The sequence below is a fragment of the Leishmania panamensis genome (assembly GCF_000755165.1).
Source record: "Leishmania panamensis strain MHOM/PA/94/PSC-1 chromosome 28 sequence".
NCBI classification, from domain to species: domain Eukaryota; phylum Euglenozoa; class Kinetoplastea; order Trypanosomatida; family Trypanosomatidae; genus Leishmania; species Leishmania panamensis.
Genome location: NC_025874.1, coordinates 101,734 through 121,726, shown reverse-complemented (window position 1 = coordinate 121,726; position 19,993 = coordinate 101,734). Strand labels below are relative to the sequence as shown.

Genomic DNA, 19,993 nt, shown 5'->3' with positions numbered 1-19,993 from the left:
GCTCCCTTTCCATCTCTCTTTCCTCGTTCTTGTTTTTTATGTGCTTATCCCAGCACTACATTTCTGTCACTCCTCTCTTCTCTCCTGTGAGCTTGTGTGGAAGTGCATGTGCACTCTTGCGTCCTTTACCCCCCTCCCTCCCTCCCTCCTCCTCCTCCTCTTCCTCTCTCTTCTTGTTCATCTTCCACCACCTTCGGTCTCCTCTCCTCCTCTCTTCTGTTGCCTTCCCGTCAGTTTCTCTTATCTTTCGCTCACTTTGTTTCTTTACTTCCCTTTACGCTCTAACAAGTCACTCATGGGTTCTTTTATTTATTTTCTCCTTTCCCCCTCTCTTCTCTGTCTTCTGTCCGTCCGTGCTTGTGTATCTCCCTCTGTCGTGCGCGCGCGCGGTCAGTGCATGCGTTTCTGATTGGGTAGATGTACATCAAACCACCACCGCGTGCATGGGTGCGTGTGTTCGTCTGCGTGTCTTTTGCAGGAAGGCTTTTTAGTCACTTCACAGATGGTGTGTGTGCTTGGTAACGAATATCGGGGTATACTGTACGAGCAACAGTTGAAGTTGAAAAGAAAAAGAAAAAAAGATGAGAGGCCGCCAAACAAGGCAATGGCGAGAGTTGAGCTGCGCATCGTACACGTTTGCAGCCTCGACTGCTTTGTTTTCAATCGAGCTGGTGAGATAAGGTAACACTCGAGAAAGTACCTCAGCGGGATGGGCCCCCGCTGGAGGGTGGGTGGGGGGGGGGACAAGAGGCGAAAGGTGGACGACGTGTTCTTCGCGAATGCGCAAGAATAGTCGGCGTGTCTCCTTTGACTCACTCACCCCTATCCAAGCGGGCCGCGTGCAACTTTCTTCTTTGGGGCACTCGCACATGTCTCTCTGTGCGTGCGCGGGGTTGTGGCTGCTACTGCTTCGTTCTGTCTCCCTCCTTCGTTTCCTCTTCACATCCCCCCCTCCTCGTGCACAGACGCAGAAGAAATTTCACAAGCACAGCTGTTATTCATACTGGACTGGCTTGCGTCTTTGCTCCTCCTTTTACCCCGTCAGTTTGTTGCTGTTCATCTTCTCTACTCATCTATCGGCACAGTGTTGTGTGCGCGCACAAACATGCCAGCATCCGTAGCGAGCGAGATTGTCAATGCAGTCCATAAAGCCCGCAACTGCGCCCTCTACTGTGACTACAAGACCGCCCTTCAGTACTATGCCAGCATCCGCAATGAGATCAACTCGCACATCTGCAGCCTCGACGACGTCCTGCGCGCCCCGTGGACAAGCCTTCTAGAGGAGCTGGAGAGTGAGGTGCAGATCATCCGCGATACACAGGCTGAGTTGCACTTGTTCATTGACCCCAACGCTGCAAAGCGGCGCGAGCCACCTGACTACGATGAGAACCCCGGCAGCGGGAACGCTGAGAGGGCTGTCGTGCCGAGGACGGGGATCAAAAAGAAGGCACGAATTGGGGCCTCGCTCACGAGTAGTTGCGGGCCCTACATCAGTGCACAGAACGAGAGGCTCTACGGCGATAAGGACCGCTTCGGCCCGGCAGAAGGCCCACATATTTCACCAGCCATGCGGCAGTCAGCGCGCAGCGGCCCCTTCTCTTCGAACAACGGGGCCGGCGTTGCTGGTCGACACGTAGCCGGGGCGGCCGCTGTCGGCTTCCGTCAAGGCGCTGGGGCAACGAATGGCACCGGGGCCGCGGCAAGAGGAAGGATGAAAGGCAGGAGTGCAGCGTCCCGCTTTGCCGGCCGCCCTGGGGAGGAGGAACTCGTCCAGCTCATCGAGGCTGATATGCACATTGGCAAGCTGCCGGTCACGTGGGACGACATCGCTGGCCTCGAGGAGGCAAAGCGACTGCTGGAGGAGGCGGTGGTGTACCCGGTGCTCATGCCCGACTACTACCAAGGCATCCGCCGTCCCTGGAAAGGTGTGCTTCTCTACGGGCCACCGGGCACCGGCAAGACGATGCTCGCCAAGGCGGTCGCCTCGGAGTGCAACACCACATTCTTTAACATATCCCCTGCGACGCTGACGAGTAAGTGGCGCGGCGACAGCGAGAAGCTCATCCGCGTGCTCTTTGAGATGGCGCGCCACTACGCCCCTAGTACGATCTTCATTGACGAGATCGACTCCCTGTGCGGGCGGCGAGGCGGCAACGACGAGCACGAGGCCTCGCGACGGGCAAAAGGCACACTGCTGGCGCAGATGGACGGCGTCGGGGTGGATACTGACAAGATCGTCATGGTGCTTGGCGCCACAAATCACCCGTGGGACATCGATGAAGCGATGCGCCGCCGCCTTGAAAAACGCATCTACATTCCCCTGCCCGATGCTACGGATCGTGTGGAGTTGTTCAAGATCAACACAAAGTCCATCAAGCTCGGTAGTGATGTTGACTTTGTGAAGTTGTCCAACCTGCTAGAAGGCCGCCACTACAGCGGCGCCGACATCACGAACCTGGTGCGGGATGCGGCTATGATGACGATGCGGCGCTTCATGAAGGAGGCGGACAAGACAACGCTGAAAGAGAACGCGGCGGAGATTGGCCGGCAGGTGGCGGAGCAGCCCATCAACATGAATGACTTTCTGGCCGCTCTCAAGAAGGTGCCGAGTAGCATCAACGCTGACAACGTCAAGAAGTTCGAAGCATGGAAGAAGGAGTTCGAGCTGAACATCTAGAAGACAGAGTGATTAGGGTAGATGCGCCCTTTTATTCTACAGCTGTGTGGTCTTGATTCAATGCCTCATAACTCATCTGCTCATTGCCCCCATCCCCCCGCCCTCACGCAGACACCTATAAGCGACAAGGACGAATGAGTTGAAAAATGTGCCGTTGCGAACTGGTCGAAATGTAGAATGGGTGTGTGCGCGCTTTGCTTTCACAGCCCTCCATCCTTCCCCTCTGCTCTTGCCGCCTAGAACCGTGCGCGGTCCCTCGTCCTATGTGTTGCGTACTTCTATACATATATATGTATTTTTTTTTTCCAAAGCGTGTGTGTATGCCGTACTAGAAAATTGGCGTGTGCTTTGCTGCGTGTGTGCTCTCCGGACATCGTAGGCACACACCCAAGTAAGGTGTGGGTGTTGATGTACTGCCCTGTGCCTTGATGTGCTCTCTCTCCACTGCTGCATGGGCGTGTCGCTTGCACCCTTGTTGCAGCTCTGTACAGCAAATATTTCTCGTGGCACGTGTTCTGCGCGTCCGCCACCACGCGAGTAGCGCAACCCCACCATAGACGTCATTCTTCTGCGCATGGCCCCGTGCGCGAACTTTACTGGGCGGGGGAACCCTTTGCTGTGAGCCGCCTCCCCCCTTTCACCCTGCACACCCGCTACGCCACCCCATGCACCATGACCTCAAGTTCACATTATCGCCTGATCCTTCTCTCGCCTCCCATACTTCACGAATTGTCTATTTTTTTATTTTTATTTTCTTCTTAATGCCGCTGCTGCAATGACACTGCGTGTCTCGTGGTACGTGTAAGTGCTCATCCCGACTTGTGTCTGAGCGCCTTGCTGAGCCTGCTGAGTGACCATCCTGAGAACTCACGCACTGATTGCACGCAGCCACAGACAGGTAGGGGGCGTGTGGATTCTTGTTTGCGCGTCGTCTTCTCCCCCATTTCGTTGTATATATATATATATATATATATAGATAGATATATTTCCCCACAGGAGAGATCGAGGCCAATTTGGCCAGAAAGACTGTGGCCCCAATGTCCCAATTGCCTCCGCACGACAGTCACCAACTTCGCCGGCGCCCTCGCCTCCCATCTACGGGCTCACAGAGCATCAGCAGCAGTGCGAGACCCCTATCCCGGCCGCGCACAGAAGTGTGCGAAAATGCGCCGCCACTGGTGTCGCCAACCGTGTCACCGCCTGCTACGCCGGTGGTAGTCGCTGTGCGAGAGCGCTGCTCCAACACGCCGCCGCCTGTAGGGTGGCAGTACCCATCGTGCAGTCGCTGCCTCGTCTGCGGACAGCTCGGGTGTGACTCGTGCAGCGTCAAAGTCGATCCAGCCGCCACGAAGCAAAAGTTGGAAAGCCTGCGTCTCAACACGCCGTACGAGCGCGCAAAGCTTGCCCGCAGCACTGAAGAGCTGCGCAGCGAAGAGAGTCGTCAACGAGCGCGGCTGGTGGGGCGGTACGAGTCATGGCTTGAGGGCCTCCATACGGTCGAGCTGATGCAACGGCACACCGTGCGTGTTATAATGCAGGAGGTGGCGCACCGGCATCAGCTTTGCAAAGAGGAGCAAGCGCGGCGTGCAACGCATGTGATTGCCGCCGACCAACATTTGGTGCTCCTTGCTCTGCAGTCCAGCGAGGTGGCTGCTCGTTATGCGACGCTGGCGCGTGAGCGCGAGGGCTTTGCCGGGCTATCCCGCCTCTACGCCTACGCAACCCAGGTTGTGCGGCTGCTGCAGCGCGAAGCCACGACGCGTGAGGCGCTTCGGTACACCGAGTCCTCGCAATGGCATCGCCTCCAGGCGCAGGAGGTCGAATGTCGCCAGCTCATGTGTGAGCACGTTACCGAGCGTCATCGGCTCTGCGAGACCTACTGGGAAAGCAGAGAGGACCTCTGCCGTCAGCGCGTCGCTGGGCTGGAAAGCTTGGGTGCACTGGCCGTTGCCCACCGTGAGATGCTCCGCCAGCACGTCCAACAGCGGTGCACGCTGCTCGCGTCAACCGAGCAGGGCAAGCGTGATGTTGTAGCCGAGGAGGCCGCTACTCGCATGCGTCTTCGTGAAGAGATGCTGGAGGAGGCAGACTACATTGAAGAGTGCCACCGCATATTCGAACGCCAACGAGCCACCCTCTGCAAAGCTGAGGCATCGCAGCGGCATGGCATCCGCGAAGCGGCCGAACGCGGGTACCACGCCGTGTTTCTGGACATGAAGGCGAGCGCAGATGTCGTCTATGCTGCCGAGGTGGAGCGGACCGATCGTCGTCACTCTGAGCTTCTCCTCGCACTTGAGACGCTCTGCAGCATACAACACGAAGAGGATGCCGCCTTCACTGCCCTGATGTCTAGGGAACGCGACGAGGCCGCCGGCCGCCGAGTCTGGATGGCCCAGAAGTCCGAGGCGAGGGCGGCACTATTACACCGCTGTTTGCACGAGAGGGAGTCTGTCCTCGCTATTGAGGAATCTCTCGCCCGCGAGGCGCTGCGCAAGGCGGCTGCGAGTGGGGAAGTTGCTGTGGCGGAGAGGATTGTCGCGAAGGCGCGTGCGCGCGCCGAGTTGTGCACCTGTGCCGAGAGTGCTGTTGAGGCGCTCGCGAAGGAGGAGCAATGCGCCCGCTTTCGCTTGCTGTCACACATGGCAGCGCATGAGGAGTTGGTGGTGCGTTGGTGTGAAACGAAGCGCTTCGCAAGACTGCACTTTGTTGACAGCGAGGCGCCTCCTCGCAGCGCCATATGCTGGCAGGAACAGCAAAACTGGCAGCAGCTCTGCATCGCATTCGCTCGCACATGCAAGGCAGTTGAGGAGCGGACTGCGCTGGAAGACCAGGCTCGCACCAAGGCAACCCGCAGCGCCCTCAACGCTCTCGAGCAGGTTGCCAGAGAGGAGGCGCAGGCGTGGCAACACTTGTGCAGTGAGGAAACTGAGCAGCGCTACCGCACTGTGGAAGCCTTCCACTACCGCCGCCAAGTGGAGCTCCTGTACGAGGAGACCCAACGGCGCGAGTTCCTCGCTCGCGACGAACTCGCGGCTAGGACAGCGGTGCGGACAAGGATGGCACTCTTTGCGCGCTACGCAGCTGAGGCAACCCTCGCTGCCCTCCACACGCAACTCTGCGAGGTGGTGGCATCGGAAGAAAGCGCACGTGTGTGCTTCTACGAGCACGTCGGTGAGTGGTACGACTGGGCCGCACACCAGCAGCGGGAAGAGGAACTGCGGCTCATCGAAGCCTTAGAGCAGCGCATCCAGGAGGAGCTGCGGTCTCGCCAGGAGTACATGCAGGAGGACGGGCGCTTGTACGACCCCGCTGAGTTTCTTATGTTTGCGCGCAGCAGCGCGGAGGACGGCGATCAGAGAACGCGAGGGGCGGCGGCGGCGGATTTGGAGGCGGGGTACACTAACAACCTGCGTCGCGAGCTCGTGCTGCAGACCTTGGGCAATCCCCTCTGCGCTGCCCCACTCTCAGCTGCTGCTGTGGACTTCCTCGTTGCTGTCATCGACAGCGCTGGGCAGCGCCGCGACGTCGCTCAAGAGCGCTTTGCCGCAGCAGAGCGCCATGCCAGAGACGCCTCCAAGAAGTTGCTGCAGCACGAGCGCCTGTACGCGGCGGAGAAAGAGAAGGAGGAGATGTACGAGCTGTCCTCCCGTCGCGAGAGAGAGGAGCGTGAGCGGCGAATGCACCAGGAGACACTGGACAAAACGCGCAGTCAGCAGACGATTATCGCGGAGAAACGCCGTCTTGCCGACGTACAGGCCGAGCTGCTACAAGAGCAAAAGAAGCTGGAGACGCTCAAGGGGAACATCAGCAAGCAGTACAACCGATGACGGCGCCCCTCCCAGCTGCACTTCTGCTTTCTCGCGCCACGTGTACGGAGTGTGTATGGCTGCCCGTGTATGCGTGCGCAGAGCGCTCTGTTTCTCTCCTGCTGCTGCAGATGTGTACGGTGACAGAGCAGTGATGAGGGCGGCTGCCATAGTTGGGGTCGTGGTACTCAGGGTAGCGTTGGCGCCCTATACCTTCTGTGCTCCTCTCTTGTTTGGTTCCGTTCTTCACTTTTTTCCGTGTTCAGATTGCGTAGGTGAACCTGTGAGCGTGTGTGTGGGTCCCTCTCTCCCCCCCTCCCCGTGCACCCCTCCTCTATGCCGCACCCCTTCACGTCTTCCGTTCTTTGCTAGCACCGCCTTCACGGGTGAGCAAGTCGAAACGGGCGCGGGCGAATGGGGAAGCGAAGTTGGGGAGGAGGGAGGCGACGCGGCTACAGAGACGCTGCACGAGGTCCGACGCACGGGTGGGTACGTTGTCTTTGTCAGCACAGTTTTGTTTGGTTCTAGATATCTTAGATGTTCCCTCCCTTCTACCCGTCCTCCTCTGGCGGACCCCTTCACCCCAACTCCTCGCCCAAGTCCGCATTTCTCTTTCACGCGCGCTGATTCAACGCGATGTTGGGTGCTGCTTACTGGGCCTGCCTCACTATTGGGGTGGCTGCCACCGTTGCCTGTCGCTGCATTGATGCGTGTACGCGGGCACTCCTCTATTTCACCCCCCACCCCCTCCAGCCACCCTTACGCGCGTGCACCACTTTGTCCTGCGTTGCGTCCTCTCTTTTTACCCTTCGCTTTCTGACACCTACAATCGGAGAGGAGAGGAAAGCGCAGAGGAGAGGCACCGTACAGTAACGCTACACACAGCACAGAGTGGGCGCACGATTCCTCAGCGTCTTCCACGAGCCCTCTATCTCAATGCCCAGAGTGGTCTCGTGCAACGTCGTCTCTTCGGCGTCTATGACGAGGGGGCTCTTTGCCCTCTCCTCCCCTCAGCACTTGGCGGTCAGAGGAGTGGCAGCCACAGCGACTCTTGCGTTCACTTCGGCTCCCCCGCACCCTCTGCTACTTGTTCCCCTCTTTTCTCACTCTTGGTTATCACATAGCCCGGCACGTCCACACACTACAAAACTTGCTCTGGCGCTGCCCCCTCGCTCACGTCTCCTTCAACACCAACACAGACGTGCACACATCCGTTCGGGTGCTTTCGCCGCTCCTTGCCTGCGCTTCATTTTTTCTCCGAACGACTTTCCCCGATCCTCATCCCTCTCTTCCACCCTTGTCAGCGCTCATCTCTGAGCGTTGCAGAGACGCATCGCTCGCCCACCCCCGCATACAAAGCAGAAGCGCTTATGGTTCCCCGCCTCACCTCCTTTTCGTTCGTTTTACTATTGCCTTCCCCGCACTTCTTTACACCAGGCCATGCGCCTTCTCAATCACCGAAGGCTGTGACGGAACGCAGGAAGTCCTTTACGTCCCTCTCTTACTCCTCTTCAGGTCTCTCTCCCCGCCTCCTCGGCGCTTTTCCAGCTCCCCCCCCCCACCACCACTACCACCAACACCAACACGGCATCTCTTTCTCTGTGGTCTCCTCCGCCTTAACCTTGGCCCTTCTATACTTCCAAGGCGGCACAAGATCCCTACCGGGAACACAGCCTTCCCTACGAGCACCCGTGTGTCGCCATGTCTTCCGCCCTCCCTCTCCCCTTCATTCTTCCTCGCTGTTAGACTATTCCCTTTCGCTTGGCAAGCTTTCACTCTTACGCTCCCTTTCTCTGCTCGCATGTCTCTGCACTCCCCCAGATGAAGAGGGAGAGGCACCCTGCAGTGCGCGACGCCTCGGGACCCTCACTGCTCACCTGTTGTGGAGAGCCTGAGCCACCCCCCCCCCCATGGGGGCGGCGGTGGGTGGGCCGTGCTCCGATGACCGAGTCAGCGCGCTGCGGTGACGCGTGTCTACTGCTGCCTCACACCACGCGATGAGGCCTGTGGCTGGCCGGGGTGGGGAGGCGTTCAGCTCCTGTCGTGTGGCGGAATGGCCACGTTCGAAAGCTAGTCGAATGTATACTGATCCTATTTCAGCCCTTTTCCCTGACTATCATTTTCCATCAGCTCTTCACATGCACACACGTACGTCGCTGCACATACGCAGTCTCCCCCTCCTCTTCACTCGCAATCGGTGCTGCCATTTTGCTGCACACACGCACACGCTCTCACACACCAGTACCGCTACACGAGACGCAAGCTTGGCGTTGACTCGCTTTTTGCTTTCTTTTATTTTGCTTGGATTTTCCAGCCCACGTACTTGGCCTCTTATTTGTTCTCAGCGTTGCTTTCAGGGCCGCGACTCGTCTTCTCTCCCTTTGTTTCTCAGCAAGAAGTGCAACGCGTAGTTGTGCAAGCAAGATGGCGTCGAAGCTGGACATCATCGTCTTGGGTGCCACAGGCTTTACTGGGCGGCTCACGTGCCGCTACCTCGCGCGTAAGGAGGAACTGAAGAAGCGCTGGGGTATCGCTGGTCGCAGCGCGGCCAAGCTGGCAGCTCTCAAGGCGGAGCTGGGCATCGATGTGCCCACGTTTGTGGTGGACGCCGACCAGCCAACGACTGTGGATGCAGCCTGTGCGCAGGCGGAATGCATTATCTCGTGCATGGGCCCCTACATGCTAGTCGGCATGCCTGTTGTCGACGCGTGCGTGCGCAATGGCACCCACTATATTGACTGCACCGGCGAAATCCCGTTTGTGCGCCGCGCGATCGCCGCGTACCACGAGACAGCGGTTAAGAAGGGTGTTGCGATTGTGCCATGCTGCGGCTTTGACTGCGTACCGGCCGACCTCGGCAACTACGTCGTTCACCAGGAGGCTGAGGAACCGGTGAAGGTGGTGTGTGGCTACTTTGGAGGCAATCCTGCTGGTGTGTCGAACGGCACGATGAACACGGTAGCGTGCGTGGTCTCCAATATGACGAAGGAAGACATGAGCCCGTTGGCGTTGGTGTCGAAGTCGGACGTGCAGCCCACGCACACGCCCACGCAGCACGGCGTGTGGTACGAAAACGGACGCTTCACCGGCCTGTCCATCACTGCCTCGTGCGATGAGAGACTCGTGCGCCGCAGCAACAGTCTCATGGGCTCCTCGGCCGTGTACATGGAGGCCATGCAGGGCTCTTTTGCTCGTGTGCTGCGCGTCACACTCACTACCTACGTAACGTCTATCGCGGTGATGGTTGCGCCGCTTCGCCGCTGGATGATCCGCAAGTATTTCACGGGCACCAGTATTGGCCCATCTGACGACGCCATGGCCAAATCCAACTTTCGCTGCGACTTTGTGGGCAAGACAGCGTCTGGCAAGCGCGTGAAGACGACCATGGTGGCTAAGGAAGATGCCTACACCGCCACGGCACTGTTCCTTGGTGAGTGTGCCATGAGTGCGCTGAAGTTGGCGCGAAAGAACTCGCTCAAGGGCGGTGTTCTGACGCCAGCCTACGCCTTTGGCGATGAGCTGGTGCACCGCTGTCGTGATGCCGGGATCAGTATCAACACAGTGATTGTCGGGGACACAGCAGAGCCGAAGAAAGAGAAGTAACTGCGTCCGCCCCACTCTACACAGCCCCTCGCTGGTTGATTATCGTGTGCGGTCATCCTATTCCGTGCCTCTCCCCCTCTCCGAGCGCTGTCCTTTGTGCGACTGCTTGCGATGCGTCACGTTCGCCGTGGCTTGCCTTCCATCCAGCACGCACGTGGCCACCCGCCCACCCCTTTTTTTCTCGTTTTACGTTCAGAGCGTAACCGTTCCTTGCTGGGTGGATCGGGGCATCGGAAGTGCCGAGAGGGGGGGGATTGCGCAAAGCTCAAAACCAGGTGAAACAGCTCAACAGTGGCAACTGATGCGTGTTCTTTGCATGCAGGCAAGCCCCGCACACACACCTTCCACGAGTGCCTTGTCGTTCGACTGCGGGATGTGGAGTCAGAGCTCCGGCCGCCTCAGTCCAAATGGGTGCTAGAACCTGCAACGCGCGCCAGCGGGGGTGGAGGGGAAAGAGGCGCAGCGGTGTACATTTACCGCGCCCCCACCCCACCCCCCAAATCTCGCCCTCCGCTCTCTTTCTCATGAACTTCGTGTTCTCTGGATGTCTGGACTCTTGTCTGTGCTTTCCTCTGCGCATCACATGCTTTCCACAACTTTCTGTGCGATATATCAAGGGAAGGCAAACAACCACTTGCGATGACCACTTGTCGTGGAGCTGCGCGGCGCGCGGTGCTCTCTACCCTGATGCTTTGCGGTCTTGTTGCCAGGCTCGCCTTCGCCGCCCCTGCCCATACGGCCGAGTATTCTGAGCGCGTTGCGGCCGTCACTTGCTGTGAGCGGGTCGAAACGGCATGGCCCATCCTGCGGTCTTGGAGCCGCACTTGCGCCAATGAGCGAGCACGTGGCGACGCCACGGTAAAAGGCTTTGCCACCATGCTGGCCGCACTATCGCGCTCCCCTGTTCCCGCGCTCATCGTGCCGCATGTGTGCCGCGGTGCTCACCTGAGCCTCGAGGCCGTACGGGCGTTCTTCGAGCATGCGTTCTGCGAGTCTCTACCGCTCACCCACACAGACCTTGTCCGGAGCGCCTACAGCCCACTGATGGAGGATGCCCCGCACGACGAGGATACGCTGACGTCAGGTATCGAGGTGGCGTGCCGCAGTTTGCAGCAGCAGTGGACAAAGCATGCGGAAGAGTGGGAGGAGTTGCTATACGGCCGACACGACCTCGCGGATGCCCAGCTGGGCCTCTGCCCGCGCCCATGCACATGGGTAGAGGACATGATGGCAGGCGGCGCTTACGACCTGTGAAGGGAAACTGCCTGAAGGCATATTTCTTCTCTGCTCGCATGTCTGTACTACCTCTGCCGGCGTGTGTGTGTAGGTGGGGGGGGGGAGCCGGGCGCGAAGCCGGGGTTGTGCTCCGATGACCGAGTCGGCGCACTGCGGTGACGCGTGTCTACTGCTGCCTCACACCACGCGATGAGGCCTGTGGCTGGCCGGGGTGGGGGAGGCGCTCAGCTCCTGTCGTGTGGTGGGATGGCCACGCTGAAGAAAAAACTTCGTCGGCTGCCCATTTGCCCGAAGTGTAGACCTCAGAAAAAGACACGGCAGCGCCAGTGGTGGCAAACGCGCGGGATGGCGGTTGGGTCCGTCCACTCCCCCTCTTCCATCCGCCCCGCATTGTGGCCTTTTCGGCCCAATGACAGAGGCACCGCAGAACGAAGGACGCATGCAGGTGATGACGGCCTCTATGGTTTTCCCCTCTCTTTCCTGTACCCCTTGCCCTCGTTACTTTGATGTTCCCCTCCTCCCACATTCTCTCTTCTCTGTGACTTTACGCGTATTAGTTGCCACGTTGCGTATCGGACCTACAATTGTAGTAGACGCTGAGTGTGTTCTGGCGTTCCTACCTCCCTTCAGCCTTAGCTCCCTCCCCTCTCGCTGCATTCATGATCGATGCAGAGGCGGTGCGGTACGACCGCCAGATTCGGCTCTGGGGCAAAGCGACCCAGCAGCAGATAATGCACACAAGCGTCGCATTGCACGGCATTGCTGGGGCCGCGGCGGAGGTCACGAAAAATTTGGTCCTGGCAGGGGTGCGAGCGGTGGCAGTCGCTGATGAAGGCCATGTCACGGATGTCGACGTATGCACCAACTACTTGATGCAGGGCGAGGGGGGCGGCACACGCGGCGCCCGCGCCCTTAGTGCATTGCAGCGTCTGAACCCGTATGTGACGGTGTACGACGCAGTCACCAAGCTCGATGGCTCTTCGGGCCCACGGGTGACGATGGCTACCGTCGCCTCGGTAGAGGACGCCCTACCGCATGCGCACGTCGCTGTGCCGGGTGCTGACATCGTGGCATTCCATGTCACGTGCGGCCCCACTGTTCTGGCGCTCTTCCTCTATCGGCGGCTGCCAGCACGCTCGTTGGCGGAGCAGTGGCGCTGCCTTGTGGCGGAACCGAGTCTCTTGGCAGAGAAGCCGCGCGGCTACCAGAGAGTCGTCTTGGCGCTGCACGTTCGGACAGACGCCGTGTCGCTTGGGTTCGCCGCTGCCGCCGCGAAGGCGTACGAGGTGGTGGAGCGCTTGCACCTCCAGCAGCTGACTGCCGCCGATGTGCAGGAAGTATTGCAGAGCTGCGCGCACGACGCGGGCTCAGGAGACTGCGTTAGCGACACGATTGCTGGCGCGTGCGTCGCCCAGCACCTGATCCGCCAAATCAGTGCCCTCGACCAACCGCCGGACGCGCAGTCGTATCACTGGATGCTCTGCGAGTGTGGCGCGGAGGTGGAATGCCTTGTTGGCTTGTAGTGGAGACGAGATATACGCCAGAAGAGGGGGGGGGGAAGCGGTCGTGAGTGACGGAGTGAGTGTGGGTAGGGGCGCACGGCACCGGTCCTGGAGGCAAAGACACAACGAGGAAGAGTAGGGACTTTCCGATTCCGCGGCGTTTTGCAGTGAATTACTCCTCTTCTTTCCAACGCGACGCAGGACGCCAAAGCCCGACCAGCCAAGCCACAGCGCAGCCCTAAGAGGAAAAGCCATCAACGATCCACGGAGGCGCGAGGAGGACCCCAGCTTGCCACATGCGCAGCGCTGGGGCGAGGCGCCTGTGTGGCTTTGTGAGGGTGTTGTTGGAATGGGCAACTGTGTGCGTTGCGTTTCTTTATCGTGTTTGGTGTGTTGCTTGTTGCGCCTCTGCACGTGTTGGGGCGGAACGGTAATGCCGGAGCGAAAGACACAAGCACTCACAAGCGTGTACACAACGACCGACGACGAGAGGAGGACAGCAAACCAGCGCACTGCCACATGCTGGTGTGAAAATATAGCACTAAACGACCGAGCGCAACGTGCGCGGCGTGGCGCTGGCGGGTACACATCTTGCTGTCCGCTAGCCAAAAGGAGTGGGAGCGATGCCCTCCCTCATCTCTTTCGGCGCCGTCGGCCTCCGCCCGTAGATGACCAGCAGCGCCACCTGCACGCAACACGCAAGCAGGCACGGGACGTTGGGGGCGACGATGAAGGCGTCGCCAGTCATTAAGCCCGCGATGAGCCAGAAGAGTGAGTTGAAAAATGCACAGCCGACCATGGCCGGCGCGAGAACCTCGGCGTTCTTCGTAGCCACGATGTGCTTGAACGCCATAAGGGGGGAGCTCAGCATCACGATGATCGCCACGCACCCCTCGTAGCCAGTAATCGTCTTTGCCGCCTCCGGTCGGCCAGAGATAATGATGATGATGCTCAGCAGCAGGTGCGCGGCGCAGAGCAGGAAGAAGAAGACGTACGTCATGACGCTCTTGGAGTAGGTTGTGGACTGCAGCGTGCGTCCTGACTTCTCCTCCCGCCGCGCTACTGCGAGGAACACGAGACTACAGTAGGTCGAGACGGTGTTGCCGAGGGTGTTCGAGATGAGCAGCGGGTAAGAGGTGGAGAAGACACCGTACGAGGCCCACGTAATGGCGCTGTACATCTGTGCACCGTAGAAAGTGATGGTAGACGCCCCCACGGTGCCCGACTGCTCCAGCCGGCGAATCGTGAGGAGTGGCGACACGTTCATCATCACCGAGAACCCGCTTGCCGTGTAGGTCACAAAGTTGTAGATGACGGTGAAGGTGCTCATCATGAGTAGCCTAGAGCTTTTCTTTGGCTCTTGTTCTTTTGGTTCAGTGCGCCAGATGAGCAAAGGCAACCACCACGGTAGACGCTGCGTGCGTATGTGTGCGTGATGGATGAAGGAGGATGGGGGTGCCTTGGGTGTAATAAAGTATGAAGCAGAAGCGATGGAGAGTCTGCACACACAGAGAAACGCGGGCGCGAGGGGGGGAGGGGGGAGACAGACAGACGGATAGAGAGAGAGAGCTCAGGCACGAGCCAATACGCACTTTACAGGGTCGCCGAGGAGAGAAGGGCGAAGCAACTCGAAAACGCCCAGCAGGGTACGACGACAAGCGGCTTCACTAGAGCCGACTTCGTCCTGTAGGTGCGTGTGCCTGCAGGCAAAAGAGGGAAAAGTGAAAGAGGTCTGACCAATGAGTACAACACCGAGAGAGAGAGAGAGAGAAGGCGAGGGGACAACAGAGAAAGAAGTCGAAGGGAAGTGCTCAGGAAGACTTACAGCGTACCCATACAAAACACTTCGTCACTGCACATTCTTTTCGTCTCCAGCGTGGTCATTCCGCCACACGACAGGAGCTGAACGCCTCCCCCACCCCGGCCTGCCACAGGCCCCATCGCGTGGTGTGAGGCAGCAGTAGACACGCGTCACCGCAGTGCGCCGACTCGGTCATCGGAGCACAACCCCGGCTTCGCACCCGCCCCCCCCCCCCCCCCCCTACACACACACACGCCGACAGGGGTCATCAACCACAGGAGTTCGGCTTCGGCAAGAAAAAGTCGAGTGTTCCCCTCCCCCTCCCCCTCTTGTGGGTTCGTTAGAGGGTTGAATTGACACCCCTTGCGGCGAGGCCCTGGACTAGCTGTCGATCGGCGATACAAGGGTGCGCAGGACTGGCGGACCGCAAGGAGAAGGTACGGTGAGTGGGGAGAAATCGGCGCCTCTTTGACTTGGTGCAAACGTGTGGACGTGGCTGAGGGCAGTGTGCAGAAGTATTACTGAAACGACTGCGGTGGCGCTCCACTGGTGCGCTTCTTTGTGTGGGTCTGTGAGTGTGGCTGGGGTGTGGGGGCGGGGAAGCGCACCGGTGCAGAGAGGTGGATGGAGAAGCAAAGGGGACCCCCTCATCAACGCCGCAGAGGAGTGAGGGCAAGAAGAGCGGATGCCACTGTCCGATGACCAACCAAGCACCCTTAAGTCCCTGAGCGCTGTTCAATGTGGTGCGTAACCGCACTGACAGGGCGAAACAGCGACGACGCTGTTGTTTCCCCTTTCGTTCTGGCGCTTACAAAACGGCGGGACATCTCCCGTCGCTTACGCTGAGACGCCCCGCGTTCACTTCAGAGCGAAAAAAACAACGCCAGTGCACTTACCCGCACTCTCAGACACCCACAGTGCAGCGGCCGCTTAGTTGCTCGTGATGAGGTTCAGCTGCTCCTGTTCCTCTCCGGAGAGCAGAACCGTCTCTTTGCTCACGGTGCGAGCCAAGTGCGACAGCTGAACACGCGCCGCCTGGTGGAAAACAAGTTGCGAGCTCAGCGTGTCCAGCACCGCGCGCGCGGTGGTGGCCTCTAGCTGCTGCTCCTCCTGCAACGCGATGGCACGTGCTGCCATGCCGTGCAGCAGCTCGGGGTGCTTCCAGTTTTGATTGAGCGTAATGGAGCACAGCTTCCTGATGTCCGACCCGGTCAGTTCACTCGCGTTCCGCACCACGTAGTTGACAATCGTTTCTATGCTCTCGTTCGTCACCATGTTAGTGCCCATGAGCCACAACGACGTCAGCACGTCCGTGGCGACGGAGACAGAGGGCAACGACTCCACCGCCGCGGCAATGCGTTTCGAGAGCGTCTCTGCCAGTTTGGGATGAGCCTCCTCCACAGCGCCGTACGCGTGGAGGAGATCGCACTGCGCCTGCAGCGGGAACTCGTCAACAAGCTCAGTCGCCTTCATGCCGAGCTTACGGTAAAAGCTGTCGTTCAGAAGATTCATGCGACTGAGTCCGCGAAGCGACATGAGCACATCTGGGGCGGCAAGACTGTCGATGTGGGCGACGAAGACACGACAGAGAAGGTCCATGAGGTCCTTGTTCACAAACCTCACGCTGCCGAACGCGAAGAAGAGCAGACTGATCGAGCGGAAGTCCAAAGTCGACTTGATGGGACGGCGCAGGAGTTGCGTGGCGAAGACGCTGTAGAGGTGGCGCTTCGTGCACTGCAACTTGGCGAAGCCGTGCAGAAGGGTAGCGATGTCGCAGGCACTGGTGAACAACTCAAGGTTGTCGACGACGTAGTCGGAGAGAGCCTCCGTCATGACTTGATGCGAGAGACGCTGGCCCGCATCCGCCATCTCCCCTAGTCCAAACACGCACCGACTTAGCTGGTGTGCCGAGAGGGCGTCGGCCATGAGGGGCAACATGTCAACGAGAAGGTTGGCGAGTGCCGCCTCGAAGCCAGGGCGCGCAGCAACGACGCACAGGGCGGTAAACGTCTCGGGAGGGAGGCCAAGCACATGCTTGCCGACAGTGGTGTAGAGCTCTGCTGCGACATCTGCCGAAGGCGCAGTAGCGGCTACTGCTGCTATGGAGTTGCGATGCCGCACAAACAGCAGCCGAGCTACCACCGGTGGAGAGAGCGCCGAAGCAACCGGCAGCACACACGTCACGAGCGCCTGGGCATGATCTGCGTCCACAGTGGGGATGAGCTCGAGTAGCTCGACAAGGGCGATGGCCAAGTCAACGGTCACAGTGCTCGCCAAGCGCTGCGCCGCCACCAAGTGCGCCACCACTGCGTGCGGGAGTTCCAGCGATACCGCGGATGAAACGAGAGTGCTGCTGTCGAGAGCGAAGAGAGCTGCTGCCACCAGCGCCTCCGGTGGCAGCGAGTCCCAGTCTCCTTGCCGTACCCTCTGCAGAAGGTTTGTGCCCACCGCCGCCATCTCTGGCGAGCCGTACTTCAACTGAGTCGTCGCAAAGCGCAGCAGGGCTGCGAGGCGTGGCGCGTCCGCACTGGTGGTGAGCTGCGACATGGGAGAAAAGTGCGCTGCAATGGCATCGGCGAGAAGGTCCAGAAGTCGCTCCTGCCTACAGTTACCCAACTGTAACGACGCCAGAACTTCCAGGCAGAGGGAGATAGATGGTGGAGTCACTGCCGCTACGAGGTGGTCGGCGACGCGGCCGCACACAGCTTGCATGAGGTCATCCGTTCTAGCGAGGCGACAGCCGCCGATCTTCATCACAGACAGAAGTGCAGGCAGCGGCATCTGCTCCACTTGTAGCAAGAGGTGTGCAACCACCATGTCGAAGACCTGCTCTTCCAAGGAACTCGCCTGGTCGCTTGGTGCCGTCCACCGGGGGAGTGGCCGGCCGAGGGCCTCGACCAGCTCTACCAGAACCATTGTGGGGGCAGACAAAATGCACTCTTGCAAGTGGACGGAATTGCGCAGACACACCGGCAGCACTCTAGCCAGTGCGCCGCGACGGTCGTGGCGGCCTGCACGGACAAGTGCCACAACACCCTCCAGCGTCAGCGACATCAACCGCTTTGGCAGCCACATCAGCAAGTCCGACGGCAGCTCCTTCCCGCGTGCAAACACGTAAGTGGCCATGGCGACCTCGTCTGCCGAGGATGTGTCGACGGTGGTGCTAAGCTGAAAGAGGTCCTTCTCTGAAACGACAGCGCCGGCAACGGCATCCCTGTACACGCGCTGGATCACTGAGACATGCTGAAGCGTCCCGGCAGTCGGTCGAGAAGAGGGGGAGGATCTCGCGCCGATCGCTTCTTGGGCACCTGTCACAGCTGCTGCAGTGACCGCATCCCCTTGCTTCAAGGCAGCCAGCGCATGCGGGTAGTATTGCGCCTGCGCGTACACGAAGTTTTCGTAGTTGGTGAGCATTGCACTCGGCAAGGTTGGTGACATTGCTCGGAGTGCCACCGTCCTGTCGAGAGTCGACAGCGTCACCGGATCCTGGATGTGAAGCAGCCTTACTGCCTCGAGAGTCCGCTGCAGACGGTCGTCCGTGACGTATTCCTTTTCCGCAAGGAGGGCGAGAACGACTTGCCAAACGTCGTGCCGCGCCTTCAGGAGCTGAATCGGTGTGCGAACGGTTCCACCTTCAGTATGGGTCGCCGCTGCAGCGTCCGCAGGGGCCCGGACAGTCTCGAGAACGCTGCGGCGCTGCTGCGCCCACTGCGTGTACGACACCATCCACCGGTCAGCGACTTTTAGCGGTCGGTCACGCACGCTGGCCCTCAGCACGTCAAGGCCAGGAGAGTTGGAGGCAACAGTGGGCGATCCCTCGAGACGCGCGACCAGCCGTCCCACCGCGGCCGCGCCGTCCTCCTCCCCAGCGTACCCGCACACAATCGCCACAAACTCTTCGGCGAGCGCTGCTGACATGTCCGTCGACTGACCGCCGACTTCCACTGCATGTTGTGTGGCCAACAGGAAGATCGTAGCGTCGAAGTAGCGCTGCGCCTCCGTCGCCAACTGAATAACGGCGAGTATGTCACTCAGCCGCACTTTGTGCTTCGCTACGGACTTCCCTTCTGTCGCCGGCTGGCTCCACTTCACGATATGCGTGTAGAGCGTGCGCGCAAGCGCGTCTATCAGGAGCAGTGACGGAGTCAGAAACCACTGCAAGGCGTTCGCACCATGGGCAATCATTCGCACCTCTTGCGGGGCGCAGCGAGGCAACACTCGCAAGCTGCGTTGCGCAAGGGCCTCGGTGGAGAGGGGGGAGGCGGTAGCTCTTTCACCCGTCGCGATAGAGAGGGTCGGCCGCAGTTGGGCGACGGCGGCAAGGGCCAAGCACAGCTCTTCCTTCATAAGAGATGCAGCCACCGCCGGCGCGGCAATGCGGCGTACCAGTTGCGTAATAGTCGCAGACATAAGGGGTTTCTCTTGCGGCTGGCCACCACTGGCGGCGCCCACCGAGAGACACACACGATGCCTCGAACAAGCGCCTCAATCAGAGCGCTTGGAGAACAGGAAAGGGTGGGGCTGAGAGAGGGAAGGGGTGCGATTAACTAAGAAAAGAAATCAGGAAAGCGCGCGAGAGCTCAAGAATTCATGAGTATTCGCTCTGCAGGCACTCTGCGGTGATACCTTACGAGCGCACGACAGCGTGTGCAGTGAGCAAAGCACGGCCGTGAAGACGAGGGCGAAGGTGTGAGGGCTGGAACAGGAAAGAGAGGCCGGATGGACCAAAGGAGGCACGTTGCTGTGAAAAAGAGGAGGGGGGGGGAGGCAAGGACACAGACCAAATAAAATAGGCGAAGATGCTATGGGCAGGCACCGGAGCTGCAGAGGGTGCGAGACGCTGTCGAAGACCCCTCCCACCTCTCCCGCCTGGCGCTTTTCCTCACATAGTCCTCTCTTCTCACACTAACAAAGGAGCCGCGTACGCAAAAGTCCAAGAACAGGAGAGGCGACTGAGCGAGACAGGAAGCTGCACAACCCCTCAGCTTCGACTGGCTGCTAGTTGGTTCATGTTTACTTCCTTCGCTTAGTTTCTACGATTACGCCATTACACAGAGAGGGTAACCACGGCACGCCCCCCCCCCAACATCGTCCGCACCGACCAGAAAAAGCGTATTTTTTTTTTATCGTCTCCAGCGTGGTCATCCCGCCACACGACAGGAGCTGAACGCCTCCCCCACCCCGGCCTGCCACAGGCCCCATCGCGTGGTGTGAGGCAGCAGTAGGCACGCGTCATCGCAGCGCGCCGACTCGGTCATCGGAGCACAGCCCCAGCTTCGTGCCCGGCCCACCCACCCCCCTCCTCCTCCATCATTGGGAGCTAATGGAAAGGAAAACGAGAACAGCGGCACGCGACATCGAAGGCTTG

General features: G+C 59.7%; 7 protein-coding genes across 7 annotated transcripts, besides 4 other annotated features; 5 read left to right on the top strand and 2 right to left on the bottom strand.

Moving 5' to 3' along the window:
- Nucleotides 1-1,105: 1,105 nt before the first annotated feature.
- On the top strand, nt 1,106-2,677 carry LPMP_280400 (katanin, putative; the record flags this gene model as incomplete). Its single annotated transcript, XM_010702081.1, has 1 exon — nt 1,106-2,677. One exon carries the CDS (start codon nt 1,106-1,108, stop codon nt 2,675-2,677), a length of 1,572 nt encoding a protein of 523 aa, XP_010700383.1.
- A 1,037-nt stretch (nt 2,678-3,714) lies between these two features.
- On the top strand, nt 3,715-6,504 carry LPMP_280390 (hypothetical protein; the record flags this gene model as incomplete). Its single annotated transcript, XM_010702080.1, has 1 exon — nt 3,715-6,504. The coding sequence occupies one exon, from the start codon at nt 3,715-3,717 to the stop codon at nt 6,502-6,504; it is 2,790 nt and encodes a 929-aa protein (XP_010700382.1).
- A 1,870-nt stretch (nt 6,505-8,374) lies between these two features.
- Nucleotides 8,375-8,552: a repeat region.
- Nucleotides 8,553-8,907: 355 nt separating this feature from the next.
- On the top strand, nt 8,908-10,086 carry LPMP_280380 (saccharopine dehydrogenase, putative; the record flags this gene model as incomplete). The annotated part of the gene is made up of 1 exon (XM_010702079.1): nt 8,908-10,086. One exon carries the CDS (start codon nt 8,908-8,910, stop codon nt 10,084-10,086), a length of 1,179 nt encoding a protein of 392 aa, XP_010700381.1.
- Nucleotides 10,087-10,962: 876 nt separating this feature from the next.
- LPMP_280370 (hypothetical protein) lies at nt 10,963-11,340 on the top strand (the record flags this gene model as incomplete). Its single annotated transcript, XM_010702078.1, has 1 exon — nt 10,963-11,340. The coding sequence occupies one exon, from the start codon at nt 10,963-10,965 to the stop codon at nt 11,338-11,340; it is 378 nt and encodes a 125-aa protein (XP_010700380.1).
- A 69-nt stretch (nt 11,341-11,409) lies between these two features.
- Nucleotides 11,410-11,589: a repeat region.
- A 392-nt stretch (nt 11,590-11,981) lies between these two features.
- On the top strand, nt 11,982-12,845 carry LPMP_280360 (ubiquitin activating enzyme, putative; the record flags this gene model as incomplete). Its single annotated transcript, XM_010702077.1, has 1 exon — nt 11,982-12,845. The coding sequence occupies one exon, from the start codon at nt 11,982-11,984 to the stop codon at nt 12,843-12,845; it is 864 nt and encodes a 287-aa protein (XP_010700379.1).
- Nucleotides 12,846-13,425: 580 nt separating this feature from the next.
- LPMP_280350 (hypothetical protein) lies at nt 13,426-14,154 on the bottom strand (the record flags this gene model as incomplete). Its single annotated transcript, XM_010702076.1, has 1 exon — nt 13,426-14,154. One exon carries the CDS (start codon nt 14,152-14,154, stop codon nt 13,426-13,428), a length of 729 nt encoding a protein of 242 aa, XP_010700378.1.
- A 532-nt stretch (nt 14,155-14,686) lies between these two features.
- Nucleotides 14,687-14,887: a repeat region.
- Nucleotides 14,888-15,555: 668 nt separating this feature from the next.
- On the bottom strand, nt 15,556-19,035 carry LPMP_280340 (hypothetical protein; the record flags this gene model as incomplete). Its single annotated transcript, XM_010702075.1, has 1 exon — nt 15,556-19,035. The coding sequence occupies one exon, from the start codon at nt 19,033-19,035 to the stop codon at nt 15,556-15,558; it is 3,480 nt and encodes a 1,159-aa protein (XP_010700377.1).
- A 706-nt stretch (nt 19,036-19,741) lies between these two features.
- Nucleotides 19,742-19,933: a repeat region.
- Nucleotides 19,934-19,993: the final 60 nt, after the last annotated feature.